This window comes from Polyodon spathula, chromosome 1 (genome assembly GCF_017654505.1).
Source record: "Polyodon spathula isolate WHYD16114869_AA chromosome 1, ASM1765450v1, whole genome shotgun sequence".
Classification (NCBI taxonomy): Eukaryota; Metazoa; Chordata; class Actinopteri; order Acipenseriformes; family Polyodontidae; genus Polyodon; species Polyodon spathula.
The window spans coordinates 101352287-101374582 of NC_054534.1; the positions used below are offsets into that span (position 1 = coordinate 101352287).

General features: G+C 39.6%; 1 protein-coding gene across 2 annotated transcripts in view; it reads left to right on the forward strand.

Moving 5' to 3' along the window:
• LOC121325459 (PRELI domain-containing protein 1, mitochondrial-like) overlaps positions 1–18484 on the forward strand; it is a 34118-nt gene extending 15634 nt beyond the window's left edge. The window contains exons 3-7 of one of the 2 annotated variants that reach the window (XM_041267952.1): positions 3707–3932; positions 6605–6718; positions 7562–7640; positions 8000–8145; positions 17548–17659. In XM_041267952.1, coding sequence (XP_041123886.1) covers positions 3707–3932; positions 6605–6718; positions 7562–7640; positions 8000–8145; positions 17548–17571 — 589 coding nt within the window. In that variant the 3' untranslated portion in view covers positions 17572–17659. Of the gene's footprint in view, positions 1–3706; positions 3933–6604; positions 6719–7561; positions 7641–7999; positions 8146–17547 lie in introns of both variants that reach the window. The other variant, XM_041267960.1, reaches the window with a different exon arrangement.
• Positions 18485–22296: the final 3812 nt, after the last annotated feature.

Below are 22296 nucleotides of genomic sequence, written 5' to 3' on the forward strand. Positions count from 1 at the left end.
GCATCCTCAAAAAAATCAAGCAAGTTAGTTAGACACGATCTCCCTTTCCTAAAACCATGTTGACTGTCTCCCAGTACCCTGTTACCATATAGGTAATTTTCCATTTTGGATCTTATTATAGTTTCCATAAGTTTGCATATAATAGAAGTCAGGCTTACTGGTCTGTAGTTACCTGGTTCAGTTTTGTTTCCCTTTTTGTGGATCGGTATTACGTTTGCAATTTTCCAGTCTGTCGGTACCACCCCTGTGTCAAGAGACTGCTGCATGATCTTGGTTAGCGGTTTGTAAATTACTTCTTTCATTTCTTTGAGTACTACTGGGAGGATCTCATCCGGCCCAGGGGATTTGTTTATTTTAAGAGCTCCTAGTCCCTTTAACACTTCTGCCTCAGTTATGCTGAGATACTGGATAGGAACTGGATGACATGTGGGGCATGTTGTCAGTATCTTCCTTTGTAAAAACTTGTGAAAAGTAATCATTTAACATATTTGCTATTTTTTTTTCTTCCTCTACGATTTTGCCATTTGTATCTCTTAAACATTTAATCTCCTCTTTGAATGTTCTCTTGCTGTTGTAATATTGGAAAAACATTTTGGAATTGGTTTTAGCTCCCTTAGCAATGTTCATTTCTATTTCTCTCTTGGCCTTTCTAACTTCCTTTTTGACTTGCGTTTGCAGTTCCGTGTACTCTTTCTGCGTACTTTCTTTTTGGTCCTTTTTTAATGCTCTGTAAAGTGCCTTTTTTCGCTGAATATTTTTTTTAATTGATCTATTTTGGCATTTTGGCAATTTAGTTTTACATTTAGATTTGTCTACTTTAGGGATGTAATTGTTTTGCGCCTCTAGTACTACATTTTTGAAGAACAACCATCCTTCTTCTGTGGGTGTTTTCTCTATTTTACTCCAATCTACTTCTGTTAGTCTCTGTTTCATGCCTTCATAGTTTGCTTTTCTAAAATTGTAAACCTTAACTTTAGTCTTTACTTTTGGGGATTTAAAAAACACTTCAAATGAGACCATGTTATGGTCTGAGTTTGCCAGTGGTTCTCTGACCTCTGTTTTAGTTATTCTATCTTCGTTATTTGAAAAGACTAAATCAAGGCATGCCTCCCCTCTAGTGGGTGCCTTCACAAATTGTGTTAGGAAGCAGTCATTTGTCATTTCCACCATTTCTATTTCATCCTTCGCGCTACCCACCGGGTTTTCCCATTTTATTTGGGGGAAGTTGAAATCCCCCATTAGTATGGCTTCTCCTTTGCTACACACATTTCTAATGTCATTGTATAACAGATTATTGTGCTCACCGTCTGAATCTGGCGGTCTATAGCATGCTCCTATTATTATGCCCTTTTGAATTTTTGTCCTTTATTCTGACCCATATTGATTCGGTTTTATTTTCTTTGTCCAGGTTTAACACCTGGGCTTCAAGACTGTTTCTTATGTATAGCGCTACCCCTCCTCCTCTTCTGTCCTGCCTGTCTTTCCTATACAGTGTATACCCACAAATATTATATTCGTCCCCATCACTCTCAGACAACCAAGTTTCTGTAACACCTATCACATCATAGTTACCTGTTAGTGCAGTAGCTTCAAGTTCTAGAATTTTGTTTCTGATACTTCTAGCATTTAGATAAATACATTTAATGGTTGTCTTACCTGAGTTGTTGTTCTTGTTTTGATGCGGTCTCCCTTCTGTTTTTTTGTTGATTTCTCCCCCCTTCCTTTCTAGTTTAAATGCTTCCGAACCTGCTCGAGGATCTTTTCTCCAAGTAGACTAGTTCCCTTGTTATTTAAATGCAGTCCATCCCGTCTATACAGATAGTCCTCGTTGTAGAATGTGGTCCAATGATCAAGATAGGTGAAGCCTTCCCGTGTGCACCACGTCTTCAGCCATGCGTTTTGATTAATTATTTCCAGCTGTCCATATGGTCCTTTGCAAGGTGCCGGTAGTATACCAGAAAATACCACAGTTTTGGTTTTCTCTTTTAATTTCCTTCCTAGCTCTCTGAATTTGTTTTGCAGGGATTTTGGTCTGTCTCTTCCAATGTTGTTTGTACCGATGTGGACGACTACTACCGGGTCGTCTCCTGTTCGTTCTAGGAGCCTGTCCACGTTCTCAGTGATGTGCTTGACCGAGGCTCCCGGAAGGCAGCACACTGTTGTAGTAAGGGGGTCCAAACTGCGAACTGAACTTGCTGTGTTTCTCAATATGGAGTCCCCAACAATCATGACCTCCCTTCTTTTTGCTGTCTGGTCACCACTGTCAATAGGGTCCTGGATGTTGTTCCTTTCATTCTCTTGTTGTTGGTTCTGCTCATCACAATTCTGAAGTGACTCAAATCTGTTGGTTGTTTTGATTTCTGGTGGTTGTGTTTGACGAAGTTTCTTTTTTTCCCTGCTTCTGCCTACCTGAACCCAGCTGTTCTGACCTTCTATCTCCCTGGTGGCTTTCAGTCTGTTAGGGGTGATGCAGACTTCCATGAATTGTGGGTGTGCCAGTTCCTCAAGATCCTGTTGCTGTCTCACTTCTTCCAGCTCCATTTCTAGCATACTTACTAGTTTATGCAAATCCTGGATCGCGCGGCACTTTACGCACACTTGGTTTAGCTCCGCTGGGTTTTCTCGGATTTCCCACATCAAGCAGGTGTCACAGATTACTGGCTTGAAGACCATGTTGAGGTTTTTTTTTTTTGAAGTTTAGTTTCTTCTGCAGCCTGTCAACCTGCTTTCAATCTGCTTCGAAACTGCTCTGTACTTTTCCACGCCTGTACTTCTCCCACTCGCTGTCGCTGGGAAGACTGCCTCGTTTAACTGCGTTGTTCTGCTGTGCTGTCGGCTCCTCCCCTCGCCCGTGTCTCAAAACGACGCTGAATTTGAATCAGCTGCTCCGAGTTTCAGCTTGTTTGTTATCAGAAAAACACACGCGGCTGTTTGACTTTGAGCTGCTGCTGTGTTTCCCCAATGTCCTCTGTTTTCTGATTAAAGCAATTCAAGATGCAATTTCTCCTTTCTGCTTCGAAACTGCTCTGTACTTTTCCACGCCTGTACTTCTCCCACTCGCTGTCGCTGGGAAGGACTTTTCCTGCACTTTTGAAATGCAAGCCTGTGAACATGAGTATATCTCTACACTTTTTTTTAAGCGCTCGCCCACAGGACTACTGACACAAACATCATCTAGTCCTCACCAGTTTTAATTCGCCTCAGGCGAACGGGCGAGCATTAGTTTTTAACAATCCAGTTTAATTTAAGCAACTGTTTCATTTTAATGCTTCCAAATATAGCATTGGTAACCTAAAGGGAAAATGAGAAAACAGCATTTTACCTGTACCATGATGCATATAGAAATCAAAGCTAATTTAGCATTGACAATAACTTTGGTTTTGTCGGCACGAAAAAAAAATGTAATTGACAAGGCTGAGTGAATCTTGCCCCATTGGATATGGTTTATGCTCCAGTCAGGTGTACATTCTATCTTTGTTTGAGATATGGGCATACAGTACTTACGAAAGAAGACTATAACTGCTATAGTTTATGTGCGCTGATCTCAGACTAGTAACAGATTCCTGGAGGTCCTGTGTGCCAGATTTTCTAGCCCTGATTGTCTTTTTAATTATCCTTTGATATCATACTAATTATATTCTATTCAAATGATATATTTTATAATGACATGGGGTAACATAAAAATATATCTCTATATTTTTTCCAGCAAACACGTGCTCACAGAGGATGTTGTCTTCCGCAAGGTGATGCCAGATGACACGCTCTTTTCAAGACGACTCCTGACAAAGACCAATCACTTGCCTCGCTGGGCAGAGAAGATATTTCCATCTAATTTGGCACGGTCTGTGTTTGTTATCGAAGACTCTATTGTGGATCCAAAGAATAAAACTCTGACCACATTTTCATGGAATATTAACCACACAAAACTCATGGTAGGTGATAAGTTCAGGTGACTTTTGTGTCTTCCAATGTGAAAACGGGCAAATGTGTGTCTTTTTGTTCACATCAAGTCAGAAAAAAACAACATATGAATCCAAATTAACATGTATTTATACTAAAGTAATACAAAAATGACTACAAAAGATTTAGAAGTGAGTAGTTTTTCGAGATTTACGATTATACTGTAAAGACACACATTTGCCAGTTTTCCCATTGGAAATAGTGATATTTTGAAATATCACTGTCCTGGTCACAAAAGCAAAGTTTGTGGGGAATAATAGCCATTTTCTATACTTTTGAGGCATAAGCAATTAGGAAATAACACTTACTACCAAGGAACAAAAAAAAAAAAAAAATTGTTTGAAAAGGTGATGGTTGACTTAATTTCCTATAAGAAACCATATATTCTATGTTAAAATTATCCTTGTGAAACCTCCACAAAGTCTATCCTACTTCTGTCCAGCACTTGTGCACATTGAAATGCTGGATACAGTTGGTTTCACAGTACACAGATTACTTCTGTAACAGACAAAATAGACACTGGTTTTACTGATGTTCTCATTACTGCATAAATCACTACGATATACTGGACTGTATTTCTTTTTTATTTTTTATTTAGTAGTCAGCAATTTTTTACGCCAGTTTCTCTCCCCAATTTTGTATGCCCAATTATTATCTGTATCCTCGGCTCATTGCTCGCAACCCCCCCAAAGTCATATATGCATTATCTGTCTGTCTATCTATCCAGCTAGCTATCTATAATATAGCTGTCAGGGTTGAGTATAGCAGCATACAAATGCAAATGCGATTGTGATTTCATAATGCATTTGATAGATTATTCAAATGCATTTGTCAAAACGTATACTGAAACTCCTCACCTGTAATTGCAAAATGAACACAGTCTAAACGTGGAAGTTTTTTCTCTATCAAGTCAAACTGCTCCCTGTTATAACAAACTCCTTTAATCAAGCTCCTCATGTAATTAGTTTTGTTTTCTGAAATTACTTCGAACGCTTGTATCACTAATAGCTGTATCATTCGTTGCACTCAGAGTTGCTGAAATAGTAACACTTGCTAAATGCACTGGATGAATTAAAATCAATCAGATACATTCTGTGAAGTTCAAATACTTTGCAAACAGATGCAAAATGCGATGTATATTTCTTGATTGGATTTAGATGCGAATGCAAGTGCAAATGATATATATCAGTCTGAAGATCTTCTGTTAGTGTCAGCTACCTAATAAGAACATTTTACTCTGCCTCTTTGGTGGTTGTAATAGAGAGAGCCCATTCTATATCTATGATAGCAGTTAAATATGATACTATATATATAGTATATATATATATATATATATATATATATATATATATATATATATATATATATATTATATATATATCTCGATAGATGTACAACTGTGAGAAAATAATCCCCAGTAATTATGCCACTGTCGAATTAATCACTTGAGACTGCTGTTTTGTTTACACCCACACATTGAACACCGCCTTCATTTGACAGAATCCTGTGAATCGGCTGATGTCTACTACTTAGGTATTGGAAAGTGCAGCATGAAAACAGAACTCAAACCAATTGGATTCTGCTTAATACAAAGTGAATGCTGCTTAAAGCAAGTATGCAAAGTTGCATTTTATGCAAACCTTAAGGAGCCCCAGAGTTTAGTGGAATAAACAGATGATTGCACAACAGCTTGGTTTCACACAACTGCCTGTCTGCTCTGTTTATGGAGATATGTAGCCATAATTAATCTATTTACTGAGAATAAACATTTTCCTGGTCCTGGGTTTCTTTCTGTGAATTTCTGACCTGCAGTCATATGTGTGGATTTCTGGAAACTGACAGACAGACGTTTCTATTTATAGTTACTGATTGGTAATACAGTGAAATTATAGTGGCACACAATTTTTTTCTGACTGCATTTTGATGTTTTAGAATTACCAACAAAAACAGGCCTGCAAAAGATGTGAATTTGTATGCCACCAAGCTATGGTAACGAGCCGCTGCACACTGTCTTGGTGAAGTGGCTTCCTTTTGTTGTAGATTATGTATCAAGACTTATAGGACAAAATAGGTGTGTTTTAACTGTAAGGGCATGCCAGGTCTGGTGTTTTCTTATTATTTGGTTCTAGGGTCAGTGCTAGTCAAGATCCTTTAGCTTCTCAATGTATTCTGACTCATCTCAAAGACTGAAGACTGGCCATCTGAGCCATTTCACAAATCCATTCTTCTAAGGATGGTGGGAGGGATTTTCCAGGCCAGGTGCATCTGTTTCTTTTGGAGGGCTTGTTAAACCAATTATATTGTGCTTGTCCAGACCTGAGAGTTGATCAGGATTCAGGCTGAATTTAAACCTCCACAAGCATAGGATATTATTATAGCCTGAAAAGGTGATTCATTGCAAGCTTTGATGTACATTTCATGGAAGGATGGTCCTCTGTTGACCGCAAAGACCCCTTTTTGTTGTCTAGCTGCAGAGCTGTATAAATTATTTCTAAAATGCATAAGTGCAGCGAATAAAAATCACTTTGGTTTTTGGACACCCATGGATGGACTGGATTTACTCTAAATCATCGTTAGCTCAACAGTAAAACAAATTATTAATACAGTTGTTTGAATGGTTTTGTCATTGTTTTATTTTCCATAGGTTGTGGAAGAAAGATGTGTTTACAGTGTGAGCCAAGAAAAACAAGCCTGGTCCCAGGCCAAACGAGAAGCTTGGATTTCCTCAGGGGTGTTTGGTTTTTCCAGGGCAATTCAGGTACAGTCATTTACTGCCTTTGAAAGAATAACTAGGTTAACCCATTCAGCTTTACAGTCTGCGGTAGACTCAACTCATAGAGAATTACTGATTGCAGCAGCCTTCACCCACTGAACAATCCTAGCAGAGACACACAGAGTCAGCACACTGGTTTGATTACCCTGTGTATTCATATTGGTGGAAATACAATACCATTGCAGATGCTCTTGTGCTACCACACCTCAGCATTCACAACCATTGCATTGCCATTGCTGTCCCACTCCAAATGAAGATCGTGGGACAGTTGTACAACGGGGATGAGGAAGGGAAAACACATCACACATATCAGTAGAAGTTTGTTAAGCTACTAAAACACAGCTATGTTCCACCAGGAAGGTTCACTAAAGTACTATAGTAGAAGAAACCTTTAATTTTGATTAAAACAGCCCTCTTGGGGTTCCCGGTAGTTCCCCTAGTAAAAGCACTGCAGCTTGGAGAAGGGTGAGTCATGCAAGTGTGGGTTAGGGTGGAAAATTGCCTGGGGATTGTTTACCTCATCACACTTTAGTGGCCCTTACTAGTTTGGCGTGCAAAACAGGTCCAGACGGATGTTGGGTTCTTGCCTTCAGGGTTCGATAGCAGAGGTCACTGCAGTGATCTGCAGTCCTCCCGATCAGCATGTGGGTTATAGCGACGAGGCAGCATTGAAATTGGGAAGACAAACAATGATAGTAAATACATTTTAAAAAATCTCCACGGATCAGTGTGGATAAAATGGGGGAAAAGGGTTCAGTTGTACAGTATAAGTGTGCACTTCACATTGCATGTTAATTAGTGTATGTTAACTTGCTCCCCTGTTGGCAGGAGTTTGGACTGGCCAGGTTTAAAAGCAATCAGGTGAAAGCCATGAGAGGACTGGACTATGCTCTGTCCACCTTGCACGGTATGTACACTTGTCTAGATTGATAATGGTAATATTGCACAAAATGATTTGTTCAAACATATACAAGAATACATGTATTCAAATTAAATGACTGATGATTATAAAAAGCTTCCTTCATTTAAACCCTGTAAAATGTGTACTGTAGATAGATTTAATATAAGGTTTAACGTATGTTTAAGTGCCCCGCGCCCTATTAAACGAGTGTAAATCAGTCATGTCATATAGAAGTTTGCCAATTATCTGGGTTGATAGTTATTGCTAATTACAGACAGAGCCTTGGCCAAGTCTAAACTGACATTTGTTGGCTGTAACACTAAATCACAGATGAGTAATCATTCAAATGCTCTTGTTATCCGCAGGCCCTAGTTATAAGACCATAGACGTCATCTGTAAGGTCTCTCCTACCGTACAACGCGACTCAGTTAACAATCTGGTTTGGATTGTGTGCGAAATTAAAATGATATCCTCATCCTCATCATATGCTGTACGTGTTCCTGTAACGAAGGTAGATTCACTTCCTGAAAGCCGAATGTACTGTAAGAAAAATAAAGTGTCTAATAGGCTGAAATGAGTTTCCCTCAGCAGCAGGGCTACTACGAGTAAATCGAAAATCCATTTTTTGATCGATTCCATTCCTCATTATATACATCGATATAAATACTGGATAATCGATTCAAAAATTACATTTTTGTAACATGCATAGTTACTAAAATTATTTAAGTTTATCAACGAAACTACACTGAACGCCCTGCCTTGCTATTTACAGTATTTCTGCCACAGACAAGCTGTGGGTGTGCTCTTCTTTTCCTGCTTGTGTTAACTAGCATCTGACTTGCTGGTCCCATCCTACCAGCGAATCAGGTTTCAAAATGCTTTGTAAGTACGTCCCTTTCTGTGTTCAAAATGAACAAAAAAAAGCACACATGAGCAGGACGACAGGCTTATATTCCTGGCAAACAGCCTATAAATAAATTGTGCACATTGGAGAAATCTGACTGTATATAGTTTGTGCTTCTTTGGAGTTTCAAAATGAGCTGTTATATAATTCATATTTAACAATATTTAATAACGTTAAAAAAAATAAATAGACAATCAATGATGTTAAACACAGTTTTGGAGTAAAGATCAGCTTATATAGCATGTTGTTTTAAGTAAGTCCATTTGTAGTATTATTATTATTATTATTATTATTATTATTATTATTGTGATGATGTTTTAGGCAGGGATTTCCGCATTGTGTGTTTCACAGATAGGGAAGGTTAGGTGGTACAGTATTAACAAGATGCAATGCGTGATGCTGCAGCTGTCACTGAATAAAAAATAAGTTTTTCATAAACTCATGTCTAGTTTATATAGATTACATTCCAAAGTACTATAATCTGTTTGAATAAATATTTTAGTAACACCCCTGTAGTATGTTAAACTTGCTTTAGGCTTGTTGCGAATGTTGTGGGGTTTTTCTTTCTCCTGACGCTACCAAGGCATAATTACCCCTCACATTCAATTGTTGTGCACAAGCTTTTACTGAACTGCAATAATCTATTAAACTAATAACGTCCGGGGGGGTAGTAATGGAGCGAAAATGTATGTGGAAACAGAACAGACAGATGATCTATTGTGGCAGTGTTCCGTTTTATAAATGCATTACAGTTTATTAGTTGCACTGTTGGAGGGACACCTGGCGATTCTGCTTTTATAGCTGTGGTACTATGTGGTGCTTTGCTTTTATAGCTGTGGTGCCCAAGTACTGTGGTTAATTCTTCACTGTAAGTTAACAATCCCTAGGGCTTTAGTTTGATTAGCCTGAACCCTCCTTGTTCTACTACACGAGAGAATTTTCCTAGATTGCTTCCACCACTTATATTTATGTGTAGTCTTTTTTTTTAATCACTCTTCCTGCATTGAGCAGGGCTTCTCAACCAGGGGACCTTGAGGAGGTTTCAAGGGGTCCTCCAAAAATAACCCTATTAACGACAGATCGCTTTTATGTCACAAGATGTACAGGTAGTGGACAAAAAAATGGAAACACCGATGTAAAGTCACTTAACAGGATGTTGGACGACCATGTGTGGCCAGTACGGCCTGTATGTGATGTGGCATAGAGTCTACCAGCCTCTGGAATTCTGCAGGAGGGATGCGGCACCATTCTAACACGAGAAAGTCAATCAACTCACGCTTGGTTGATTGAAGTGGAAAACGCTGTCTCAGGCGTCATTCCAGAATATCCCATAAATGCTCGATTGGGTTCAGATCTGGTGACTGAGAAGGCCATGACACATGGATAACATCAATGTCGTGCTCACCAAACCACTGGGCGACCACACGTGCTCTGTGGATGGGGGCATTGTCATCCTGGAAGACACCCGCCCCAGCAGGAAAGAAATGCTGCAACATGGGGTGAAGATGATCACTCAGTATCATTAAGTAGCATTGACCTTGCCTTCTAAGGGAATGAGTGCACTCAAACCATGCCAGGAAAATGCACCCCACAACATTACAGAACCACCAGAACCCTTCACTGTTGGAATCAAGCATTCAGGGCTGTAGAGTTCTTTAGGTTGGCGCCCACGTGCACCCGTCTGTTTGTTGAGAACATGTTGAAGGACGATTCATCTGACCAGGTCACATTTCTCCACTGCTCAGTAGTCCATTGCCTGTGCACCGCTGGACTCGCAATCGTGCATTGCTAGGTGTGATGAGCGGTTTGTGCACTGCAACCTGACTATGGTATCCCGCTCTGTGGAGTTCTCAGCGGACCGTTTTTGATGAAACTGGCTGCTCGCACCCCAAGTTGAAATTTGCAGTCAATTGATCTGCAGTTGCTCGCCTGTTTTGCCTTGCATTTCGAATCAATGCACGGATATGACGATCCTAGAGTATGCGCTTCCGCCCACTGTTGCCCTTTGCTGATGATGTTTTTCCCTCGGAGTTCCATGCCAACATCACCTTAGACACCGTTGCTCATGAAACATCATCAAGTTGAGCTGTCTTGGTCACTGAAGCTCCTGCCAAACGAGCCCCAACAATCACCCCTCTTTCAAAGTCACTGAGGTCACCTCTTGCAGTCATGCTAGCCATAATTCTAGGCAACCAGGCCTGACAAGCATTTTTATACATGACCCTAAGCATTGTGGGATGTTATTTGCTTAATTAAGGCATGAGCCACACCCGAGCCACACCGGATTGTCAGCCATGACATTGATGAAAACAAAGTACCAAGCCAGGATGAATATTGACCATGACGTGCGTGTGTGCTTGGAGGAGATACTTTATTTTTCGGAAGCCCGCTACTTACTCTTTAAGACCCATATTACACAGTGGAAGTGTTAAAGATTCTAGATATCCCTCAGATTGTACTTTCCTTAGCTGTATAGATGCAGTATCACTGTACACAGTTGCTTCCCAGTAGTAGTTTTCCCATTATGTAATGCAGCTAGGGGGACTCTTCTAGAAGCAGCAATGTGGTGTTGGGTATTCTATGCATATTCAGGCTGTTTAAAATCGTTATGGAGGGGCAAGTGACCATTTCTTAATTTTCAGCAGCTTTTATATACATCAGAGGTTCTTACTGCATTGCAATCACATGTCCTGTGAAGGCTCTTTGTACAGGAATAACCTTGAGTGTTCTCTTAAGGGCTTCTATAGACAAGGCCATGGATTGGAAATCATATCAAATTCACTTAACCTATTGTGGAGAGGGGCCTACTGTACTTGAAAGCCTGGGTGCTCAAATTAATTCAGTAGCTTTTGATAACTATAATTTTATTTTGTGTAGTTTATAGGTTCTGTAGTTAACCCGAGTGCTTGACCATTGGCTCACTTTATATAATATATATATATATATATATATATATATATATATATATATATATATATATATATATATATATACACACATAATACTGTGCAAAAGTTTTAGGCAGGTGTGAAAAAATGCTGTAAAGTAAGAATGCTTTCAAAAATAGACATGTTAATAGATCATATTTATCAATTAACTGTATGCAAAGTGAGTGAACAGAGGAAAAGTCTTAATCAAATCCGTATTTGGTGTGACCACCCTTTGCCTTCAAAACAGCATCAATTCTTCTAGGTACACTTGCACAAAGTCAGGGATTTTGTAGGCATATAGTCAGGTGTATGATTAAACAATTATACCAAACAGGTGATAATGATCATCAATTCAATACGTAGGTTGAAACACAATCAGAAACAGCTGTGTAGGAGGAATAAAACTGGGTGAGGAACAGCCAAACTCAGCTAACAAGGTGAGGTTGCTGAAGACAGTTTACTGTCAAAAGTCATACACCATGGCAAGACTGAGCACAGCAACAAGACACAAGGTAGTTATACTGCATCAGCAAGGTCTCTCCCAGGCAGAAATTTCAAGGCAGACAGGGGTTTCCAGATGTGCTGTCCAAGCTCATTGAAGAAGCACAAAGAAACGGACAACGTTGAGGACCGTAGACGCAGTGGTCGGCCAAGGAAACTTACTGCAGCAGATGAAAGACACATCATGCTTACTTCCCTTCGCAATTAGAAGATGTCCAGCAATGCCATCAGCTCAGAATTGGCAGAAAACAGTGGAACCCTGGTACACCATTCTACTGTCCGGAGAAGTCTGTTCAGAAGTAACCTTCATGGAAGACTTGTGGTCAAAAAACCATACCTCCGACGTGGAAACAAGGCCAAGCGACTCAACTATGCATGAAAACACAGGAACTGGGGTGCAGAAAAATGGCAGCAGGTGCTCTGGACTGATGAGTCAAAATTTGAAATATTTGACTGTAGCAAAAGGCAGTTTGTTTGCCGAAGGGCTGGAGAGCGGTACACGAATGAGTGTCTGCAGGCAACAGTGAAGCATGGTGGAGGTTCCTTGCAAGTTTGGGGCTGCATTTCTGCAAATGGAGTTGGGGATTTGGTCAGAATTAATGGTCTCCTTAATTCTGAGAAGTACAGGCAGATACTTATCCATCATGCAATACCATCAGGGAGGCATCTGATTGGCTCCAAATTTATTCTGCAGCATGACAACAACCCCAAACATACAGCAAAAGTCATTAAGAACTATCTTCAGCGTAAAGAAGAACAAGGAGTCCTGGAAGTGATGGTATGGCCCCCACAGAGCCCCGATCTCAACATCATGGAGTCTGTCTGGGATTACATGAAGAGAGAGAAGCAACTGAGGATGCCTAAATCCACAGAAGAACTGTGGTTAGTTCTCCAAGATGTTTGGGCCAACCTACCTGCTGAGTTCCTTCAAAAAGTGTGTGCAAGAGTATCTGGAAGAATTGATGCTGTTTTGAAGGCAAAGGGTGGTCACACCAAATATTGATTTGATGTAGATTTTTCTTCTGTTCACTCACTTTGCATTTAGTTAATTGATAAATATAAACTATTAACATGTCTAATTTTGAAAGCATTCTTACTTTACAGCATTTTTGCACACCTGCCTAAAACTTTTACACAGTACTGTATATTTTTAACTTGGACCCATACTGTAGTGTTGATAATTAGCTATTTTTTTCCCTGCTTCTGAGCCTCGATGCTCATTACATTTTCTTAGTTACACACGGATGTTATGCTACTACCTGGAAGAGTTCAGATAAGGTATTGGGTTGTTGCCAAAAATTAGGTGATATAAATCTGTTGTCTGTAATTGAGGGCATAATAGTGGAAAAGTTTAATCAGGATAAATGCACATGTTGGAATCAATCCTATATAATTAACCTTCCAGGTATTTTTTTTTAGATGCAGTAATTATTAGATGGGCTTGCAGAGTCAGTCAGGACCTGTTCGCATAGCTAGGCGGCCTAGTGTTTAATCTGTGTCAAGACTGAGTTTCCCTTCAAACCATCATCTTCTTCGTCTGTTCTTGCTGGTTTTCTTCCAGTCCTGTGTTAGCAGACCTGATGTCTGGTGGGTTAAAGTCAACAAATAAGTCGTCAATGTTGTTGACATGCAGCCCCCCCCCCCCAGTTTACGCCATGGATTTCTCCTGGAGTCTGCTTGACCTAATTTGGAAAGCAGTAACTCCAAGTTCCCAGTCCAATGGGAGCAGAGCGGAAGTCACAATGTATCAGCTGAAAAGAAAAAATTTTCAGATAAGGGCAGTGGAGTCTCTTGCAGTCGGTAGGTTTCAAATTTTAAAAAAAGTTTAAAAAAACCCACAAAATCAGAATGTGTACTGTCAAGAGTTTGAAATAGTATATAGACAGGTTAGTAAAAAGGAGGATTTGTTATTGCGAACTGGGCTTTTGATAACCTAGATGTGACCTTTTGGCAGAGCTCCGTGCTGGTGGTATCCAAAACAAAATTGAGTTCCACATACATGGGGTGGGGGGGTTATAATATAAAAAAATACAAAATAGATTAATTAAAAGAAACATGCAGGCAAGTGTGTGAAGATTCAGGGGAAACCACTTGTGCGTTCCGTATGTCCTCCCTGGCTTACAGGAGTTTGCACAAACAGATTCTAGCACTGCTGGTAGGCTAGGCTAGATGCACAAGCCACAGTATAATGGGTATCACACAACATGTCTTGGTCCTGATGGGTGTTTGGATGAAGTGAAAATGATCAATAATGCTGGATTATTAAAAGGCAAAACTCAAGTGACACACGCCAACTAGAAATGTCATTTATTCATCATTCAAAAACAGCAGTAGCAGACTTCAAGTATCTACAGTGCTGAGAAAAAGTTTGTGAACCCCTTAGGATTTTCACATATTTTAAACCTAAAATGTTATTAGATCTTAATCTAAGTCATAATAATAGATAAAGATAACCTGATTAAACAAATGACATAAAAACATGATACTTTTTCAACATTTATTTATCAACAAATGATTCAACATTCAATATCCACGTGTGAAAAAGTATGTGAACCTTTAGATTCAGTAACTGGTGGCACCCCCTTGAGTACCAATGACTTCAACTAAGCATTTCCTGTAACTGTTGGTCAGTCTCTCACAACGGTTTTGAGGAATTTTGGCCCATTCTTCCTTACAGAACTGCTTCAAAATGGTGACATTTGAGGGCTTCCTTGCATGGACAGCTCGCTTCAGGTCCAGACTTTGACTAGGCCATTCTAAAACATGGAATTTCTTCTTCTGCAGCCATTCTTTTGTAGATCTGCTTGTATGTTTAGGTTCATTGTTTTGCTGCATGACCCACTTTTGATTCAGCTTCAGTTCACGGACGGATGACGTGACATTGTCCTCGAGAATCTTTTGGTACAATGCAGAATTCATGGTTGTGTCAATGATGGCAAGCCGTCCAGGTCCTAAGGCAGCAAAGCAGCGCCAAGCCATCACACTCCCACCACCATGCTTGACAGTTGGGATGAGGTTATTATGTTCGAACGCAGTGTTTGATTTTCGCCAAACAAAGTTTGTCATTGAGGCCAAAAAGTTCTACCTTTGACTCGCTTTTTGTTTCAGAAGTCTTGTGGATCATCTATGTGCTCTTTGGCGAACTTTAGATGTGCAGCGATGTTCTTTTTAAAGAGCAGTGGTTTCCTCCTGGCTATCCTTCCATGAACACCATTCTTCTTCCATCTTTTTCTGATAGTTGAGTCACGAACACTCACATTATCCAAGGCGAAAGTGGCCTACAGATCCTTGGATGTTACTCTGGGGTTCTTTGTGACTTCCTTGATGATTTTCCGTTTGTTCTTGGAGAGCTTTTGGTAGGACGACCGCTCCTGGGTAGAGAGACTGTGGTCTTGAACTTTCTCTATTTGTAGAGAAAGTTCCATCTCTCTGACAGTGGATTGGTGGAGCCCCAAATTCTTTAAAATTGTTTTGTAACCCTTTCTAGACTGATGAGCATCAATAACTGTTTTTCTGAGGTCCTCAGAGATTTCTTTTGATCGTGGCATGACGTGCTTCCACACACCTGTATGGTGAAGACCAAACTCACAAAGTTTCTGATATTTATATAGTGGGGCCTCACAAACTCACCCTCGAAGATCTACCTACTTATTTAAACACCTGATTCTAATTATCCCCTTAATTGAGCTGATAAAACCAGGGGTTCACTTACTTTTTCACATATCCTGAATCTTAATTACTCATTGTTTGTCTAATTCATCATTTTGTTTCAAAAGACATGGAATTTGTTAATATAAACCCTATTGGATATTTAAGAAAAGATTCAAGAAGGGTATCATGGTAAAACTATGGAATTTCCATAATTATCATTGGGGTTCACAAACTTTTTCTTGGCACTGTACCTGGTGCTTTTGATCCAGTGTCGCAATGCATGTCCATCAACATACAATTCATTGGTTCACTCCTAACTGTTGAGTCTTCAGGAGTATTGGCTCCAGATGCCACTGCCTGCCATGCTATCAGCTAGCTGCCAAGGCATACTGGCCACCGGTGAAGTAACAACCCTATCTTGTTTTCTCACCCAAGACAGGAGGTATGTTCCAGCCCCTAGTACAGTACACCATGTCCTTTTCCAGTACGAGGCCGTGGAACTTTGAATTTCTACTTCTGCGGCCAAGCACTGAAGCGCTTTGCTTTGGTATGCTAACCTTCTGATTGCTCAACCAGTGCAGCTTCACTCAGGAGGAGAAAGCTTACTGATTAGTGCGTGCTAGTGATTCATATTCAAGAGTAGCTATTGACTTACAGGCATTTGAATTCATGCTTAGCATTTAATCATTAGCTGCATTATCTCGGGTGCCTTTGTGGCTGTACTGTAACATTATAGATTTAAGAAGTTTAAAGCAATGCTTCCTTGTACCTTGTCAGCTTTGGTGTCGGTCAGTCTGACTTCTGTGAAGGAGGCTGGGATTCCCATCCAGGATATTCTGTCTCACAGTCCCAAGATCTGGAGCTGGATCCATTTCTCTCAACAGGCTTTAACTAAATGGAAGCTTTTAACACATTACCTCTGCTTCCTCCCACTGTCCAAAATCAATTTCCCATGATGCAAACTGGTTCTGTTAAGATCACTTTTACAAATTCATACTGGCTTCAGTATTCTGTATAAAACAGGTTTGCAATCTTTTTATAGCTGTTTCTTGGTTAATGTCTTCATTTTGAGGGAGAAAGATTCTAGTCTTGGTGAAAGAGTATAAAGCAAGTGGTCACAATTTACACGTACAAAAATAAGGATTTGGGCTGTTAAATTTTTTCAAAAATGTAGCAGTCGCCAATTGTTTTTTTTATCATTTTCTTCCAATTTAGAATAGCCAATTATTTTTAGGCTCAGCTCACCGCTACCACCCCTGCGCTGACTCGGGAGCAGCGAAGACGAACACACACTGTCTTCCGAAGCGTGTGCCATCAGCCGACCACTTTTTTTCACACTGCAGACTCACCATGCAGCCACCTCAGAGCTACAGCGTCAAAGGACAATGCAGCTCTGGGCTGCTTACAGGCAAACCCGCAGGCGCCTGGTCAGTCTACAGGGGTTGCTGGTGCGCGGTGAGCCGTGGACACTGGATGCTTCCTCAGCCTTGAAATATCGACTGTTCTGTATGCCCACATCCTTAAGACCATGAGGCTAGAGGCACAAATCCTTGGCCTGTTTTTGTAGAACAGCACCTCATGGTGGTTAGCATAGCATTTTTTTGATTGGGAAATTTGGGACGGGCAGTGGTATGACATTCACTGTTCCGCTTATCACTGTACACGTGAAGCTTTAATTTTGAATGCAATACTGTTTCAGCCAGAGAGAGACCCTTTTCCATTTAGAACGCTGCTCATACCCCGCGCTACTTTACTGAAACTGTGGCAAGTGAATGGCATTAAATAGTTCCTGTAAATGGGAAACGCAGTACAGCACAAACTACGGTCACGCATGGGGAAGAGGGCTTCTGTGTAGAGGGGACTTTATTATAGGAGTTATTTATGTATATGCATTGTATATTATTATTTTCTTTGTATTTGTTTGTAGGTGGTGGACCTTCCAGACCTCTGAAAGCCAGTGCTAAGGATGCGGCTGAAAAAGCTAAAGAAACTGCACTCGCCACCTCTGCAAAAAACCTGGCCTCTGCAGCGTCGCCACAGAAACCAAACCAGTTTGTGTAAATAAATAAATAAATAAATAAATAAATTATTATTATAATAATACATTTCAGAAAGTCACTGCTGCAGCTGCAGTGTACTGTGCTATGATCAAACAGGCCCTTCCTCTCTTTGGAGACTGGAGACTGTGCAAAAGGCTTGCAAAACTGAAGCTTTTAACTCTCAGGTACAATATAAAACATTTTAGCCATAGATGGAACAAGGTTTTTGATTTAGAGGACTTTGATTTAAAGTAACTGCATTCCTTTTATTTTAATAGTTGAAAATGAAGGTTTATTAAAATGTTTGTCCAGAAGTAATTGCAAGGATAACAATGCAGTTAACAATACAAATGATTATACAAATGAATAGTCGCTGCCTGGCAGCATAAGCTATTCAGAAAAAGATGGTGCTTTTTGTTGAGGGGTTGACTGCTATGATCAAGCAGCCTCACGATTCAATCCTGAAAATGAAGTATTGCTTAGAAGGACTATGTACGAGTAAAGGTCCACAGTGTAGTACAGTCCTTTTATAGTTGCATCTGGTTTCCCGATTCAATTTTACTGATGTGCTTCTTTTTATGTGACTTGTGTAGCACAGAATAGTAGAGTTAGAATTGCAGTTAACTTATTTTCTTTTAACTATAAAAACTTTATATTGCAAGGTGCTATGCAACTAAATTTACTGCACTGAACACAAAAAGCCGAAACTTGGAAAGAGAAGTCTTATTTTGCAGAAAACTACTGTGCATTATACTGTACCTCCATGTCTTAAGACTATTTTAAGATATTTTTATACAGTATTTTTCTATTAAATTTATTTTGTGCTGGCAAGAAACCTTTAAATAAAATAACTTCATACAGTTTAAATTTCAATGTGCGTTTTTATTTTGCCTGAAAAACTTACAAAAACAGTTGAAAGAAATACTGTAACTCGATCAACCTTTGAGGTTACTGAAAAAGCGGACGACTGTAACTCAGTACACCTTATTAAAGTGTAATCTCAACATGGAGTTGCGATTGAAAGACCTTTACTATAAAACAGCCATTATACTGGAAGGGAAAATATAGATGTGCCAACCACTCATTGCATTTAGTTTGATAGGTTCCCCCCCCCCCCATTAGGTATGAGAATCATAGGCGTACAGTAGGAGACAGTTTAAGACTTAAGAACATAAAGTTTACAAACCAAAGGAGGCCATTCGGCCCATCTTGCTCGTTTGGTTGTTAGTAGCTAATTGATCCCAGAATCTCATCAAGCAGCTTCTTGAAGGATCCCAGGGTGTCGGCTTCAACAACATTACTGGGGGGGATTTAGTATGGGTTGTAAATATCCTAACCAACGTATTTTACTTTTGGTATAGATTCCATTTGTGTATCATTTTCCATTAGTTATTACTTCTCACAAGCCTTATCTCTGGGCTGCAAAGCATGTTGAGCTGGTACACCAGAGTGGAACCCTGTCCCCTGTAACACCTTCCTCTAGTGTGCTCCTACCATGCGAGCTACAGCAAAGGCATCAGGATGCATTTTGAAACATGTGCCGAGAATCTTTGGGAACTTCATTTAATTCAGGATATGCAAATACTTTAAATACAGTACCAGGTACTTCAGGTACTAACAGCAACTTGTCATCTATAACCCGGCCTCTGAACTATCTGCACAAAACAACCCCACTCACACCATAGTAACATCCCATATTGGAATATTGCAATATAAACATCACATTTGCATGCAGTTCTTGTAAAAAGTTGTAGGAGAAATACCAGATATGACCTACTGCTGCATGTACTTCTGCACCTTTCAAATAATCACATTTTGTATAGTATAAAACTAGAGCATAATATCAAATAAACTTTTGACAGTGTTTTGAAGTTATAGGTAAAACTGAACATGGATGCACAAAGGTGGTACTAAATGGTAATTTTAAGGTGGGAAAGAAAAAAAAAAGAATTCAACAAGTTGTTGTATAAAACTTTCTTTATTTATATTACAATGAAAGAATGATACAGCACAATACCTTTTGTGTGCTACAGATTGCATGTAGCGAGCACCAGATATGTACGCGTGTACAAATGAACTTATACAATATTATACATCTTCGGATCCATGAAGCATTCCTTTACTAAAAAGATACATGTTCACAGGTCTCTGGCACAGAACCCACCCTCCCAGTGTTCCTCCCCCCCACCCACAGAACAGGTAATCTCAGGGCTGTGGCCACCAATTTCAGTGGGTCTGAACCTTCCTCAACATTAAAACTATATTACTATAATACAAGAGTCAGATCAGCCTGCACAGCTGAATCTCAGCACCTATACTCATTAATAGAAAGAGATAAGCAGAATGAATAAAGGACCAGTATATACCTATTTATTATTATTTGAATTATTAATAAAGTTTTGCATAAAGAGCAGGATGCCAGGGTACATAACATTCTGGCAGGAGCACAGTTATGTGGATTCATTTACTTATTGAAGGGGGGGGGGGGGCAAAGATAACGTAGGACAGTTGTTTGTTTTGTTTTTAAACTACAGTATACTGTCACTTTACCTTCTGGTTTACTATATTCTGCCTTCCTTGCCATGGGATTAGCTACTCATTGATAATCAGCCTTGGTGGTATTCAGGAGACGTTAAAAAGGTATTTTTCTCTGCAACAATCCCCAATGCCACCCCCAGCCAACTCTGTGTACACCGATAACGCTTATAGTCACTGGGGTGTCTGACTTTTGTTTCAACTAACGTTTCAATGTCAATTGACTTTTTTTGTGCTTGAAGACATTTTTTTACTGCAACATATTCAGAGCGAGTAGTTTAAATAAACCGATGCTACAATGGTTTTAAAGTGATTATACAGTTAACAGGTTTATATTTTCGGCGATGGTTTTCTTTCATTTAAAAACAGAGCAACAACTGAATTAAACAGGAGGTCCTTCAGACTACACAAAATTCTATTTTGTTTCTTTGTTTGCCTTTTTTTTTTTTTTTTTTTTTTACACTACTTGCTACTTGTCTTTCAGACTTTTTTTTTGCATTAACATCAATCTGTTGAACATGATTATTAATCTGTAAACAAGCAACTACACTGTGTTCCGATTGAAAAGTTTTTACACCACTGTTACATATAAAAAATAAACAAATATAGGTATTGGACAATTTTTCCCTCAGGATGAAGAAACATTTTAAATAGTTTCAAGTGGATCAGACTGAAACATTATTGTACTGGATGAGAATATGGTAACTATAGTCTAACTTTCATTATGCGACACCCCCACCCACCCAGTTCCCTAACCCAAGTAAATCAGCTTATTGACAAAGCAAAAGCCACCTGCCTACTTTTTAATAATATTTTCTTTTGTCAAATGTGGGAGGTTCTGTGCAAGAGTCGTCCCATCCCCACCCCCCTCCCCCATTTCACTCACCCAAAAACACTATAAACTTAATGTTGCTGAGTCTTCCCCTCTATAAAGGTTTTTTTTTTTTTTTATTGTATGTGGTTTAGTTATGACAATACTGGAACCTGCTTCACGGGATGGGGGGGGGGGGGTAGGGGGTGTGGTGGGGGCTTTTTTTAGCTGAAAAAAAAACTTTTTTTGTTATGTGTTTTTTTTTCCCTGCACTCCCCATTAAAACAAACAAGAAAAGTATCATAAAAAGATTTGTAATTTAACAAAAAAAAAACAAAGAAGTGCAGGATTTTCCTTGTTTGCAAGTCATTCTAGTGGTAGGCAACAATGCAACCAAGGACTTCAAGCTGCCACGACGATGCCACCAATGAGGGCACCCTTGGGCCACAGAGCTGATGGGAAGGCAGCTAAACTCTGTTCTACAGCCAGGCCTCATCAGAAAGTACCCTGTCAAACACATGCAGCCTTAAGACTGAAGCAATCATACTGCAAGGAGATTCACTGCGGAGCCTACAGCGATTCAAGACAGAGTCTGACCTGGTATTTACTGGCCAGTGTAGGGCCTCTTGAAAAAGCCACTAAATTCCCATGTTTCACATGTGATGTCAATTCAGTTTTAACTGCAGTGATAAGTTACTACACTGCTGTAATCTACAACTACAGTGACCTGAAGTCTTTTTTTTCTCTGTCATTTCACTTTTACTGCACCTTTTCAAGCTGCTATAGTTTTTTTTTCTTCATGTCTTCAAGACTGAAGCTGTACAGGGAGGATATTTTAAATGGTTTTATTCCTTCTATGTTGAAAATATGGACAGGAAGCACCCTGAAGCATCAAGCCTTTTTAAGGTTGAAAACAAGGGTCACAGCCTCATTTGACTTACAGACGAATAGAATAAAAAAAAAAAAATACAAAATAAACCCACATCTCACTAGGCCAGAAGCCTGCTAGAACCTGTGGTCTTAGTAAAGCCTGTTCATTATAAACAGAGTGTAGCTGCCCTATTGAACAAAAAGAAGGGCTTCCATTAACAGTCACCAAGGCAAAATATAGCAATGGCAGAGTCCCTGAGACTCTGGTTCTGGGTCTTATCATCCCCACCCTCCCCATACAAGCCTGATTATTTCAGAACATTTAGGAAAATATAATACAAAATTTTACTATACTTGCACAAAAAAAAAAAAAAAAAAGACTTCTCAAAGTGTTTCATAGCATTTTTGTTTTTATGTAATT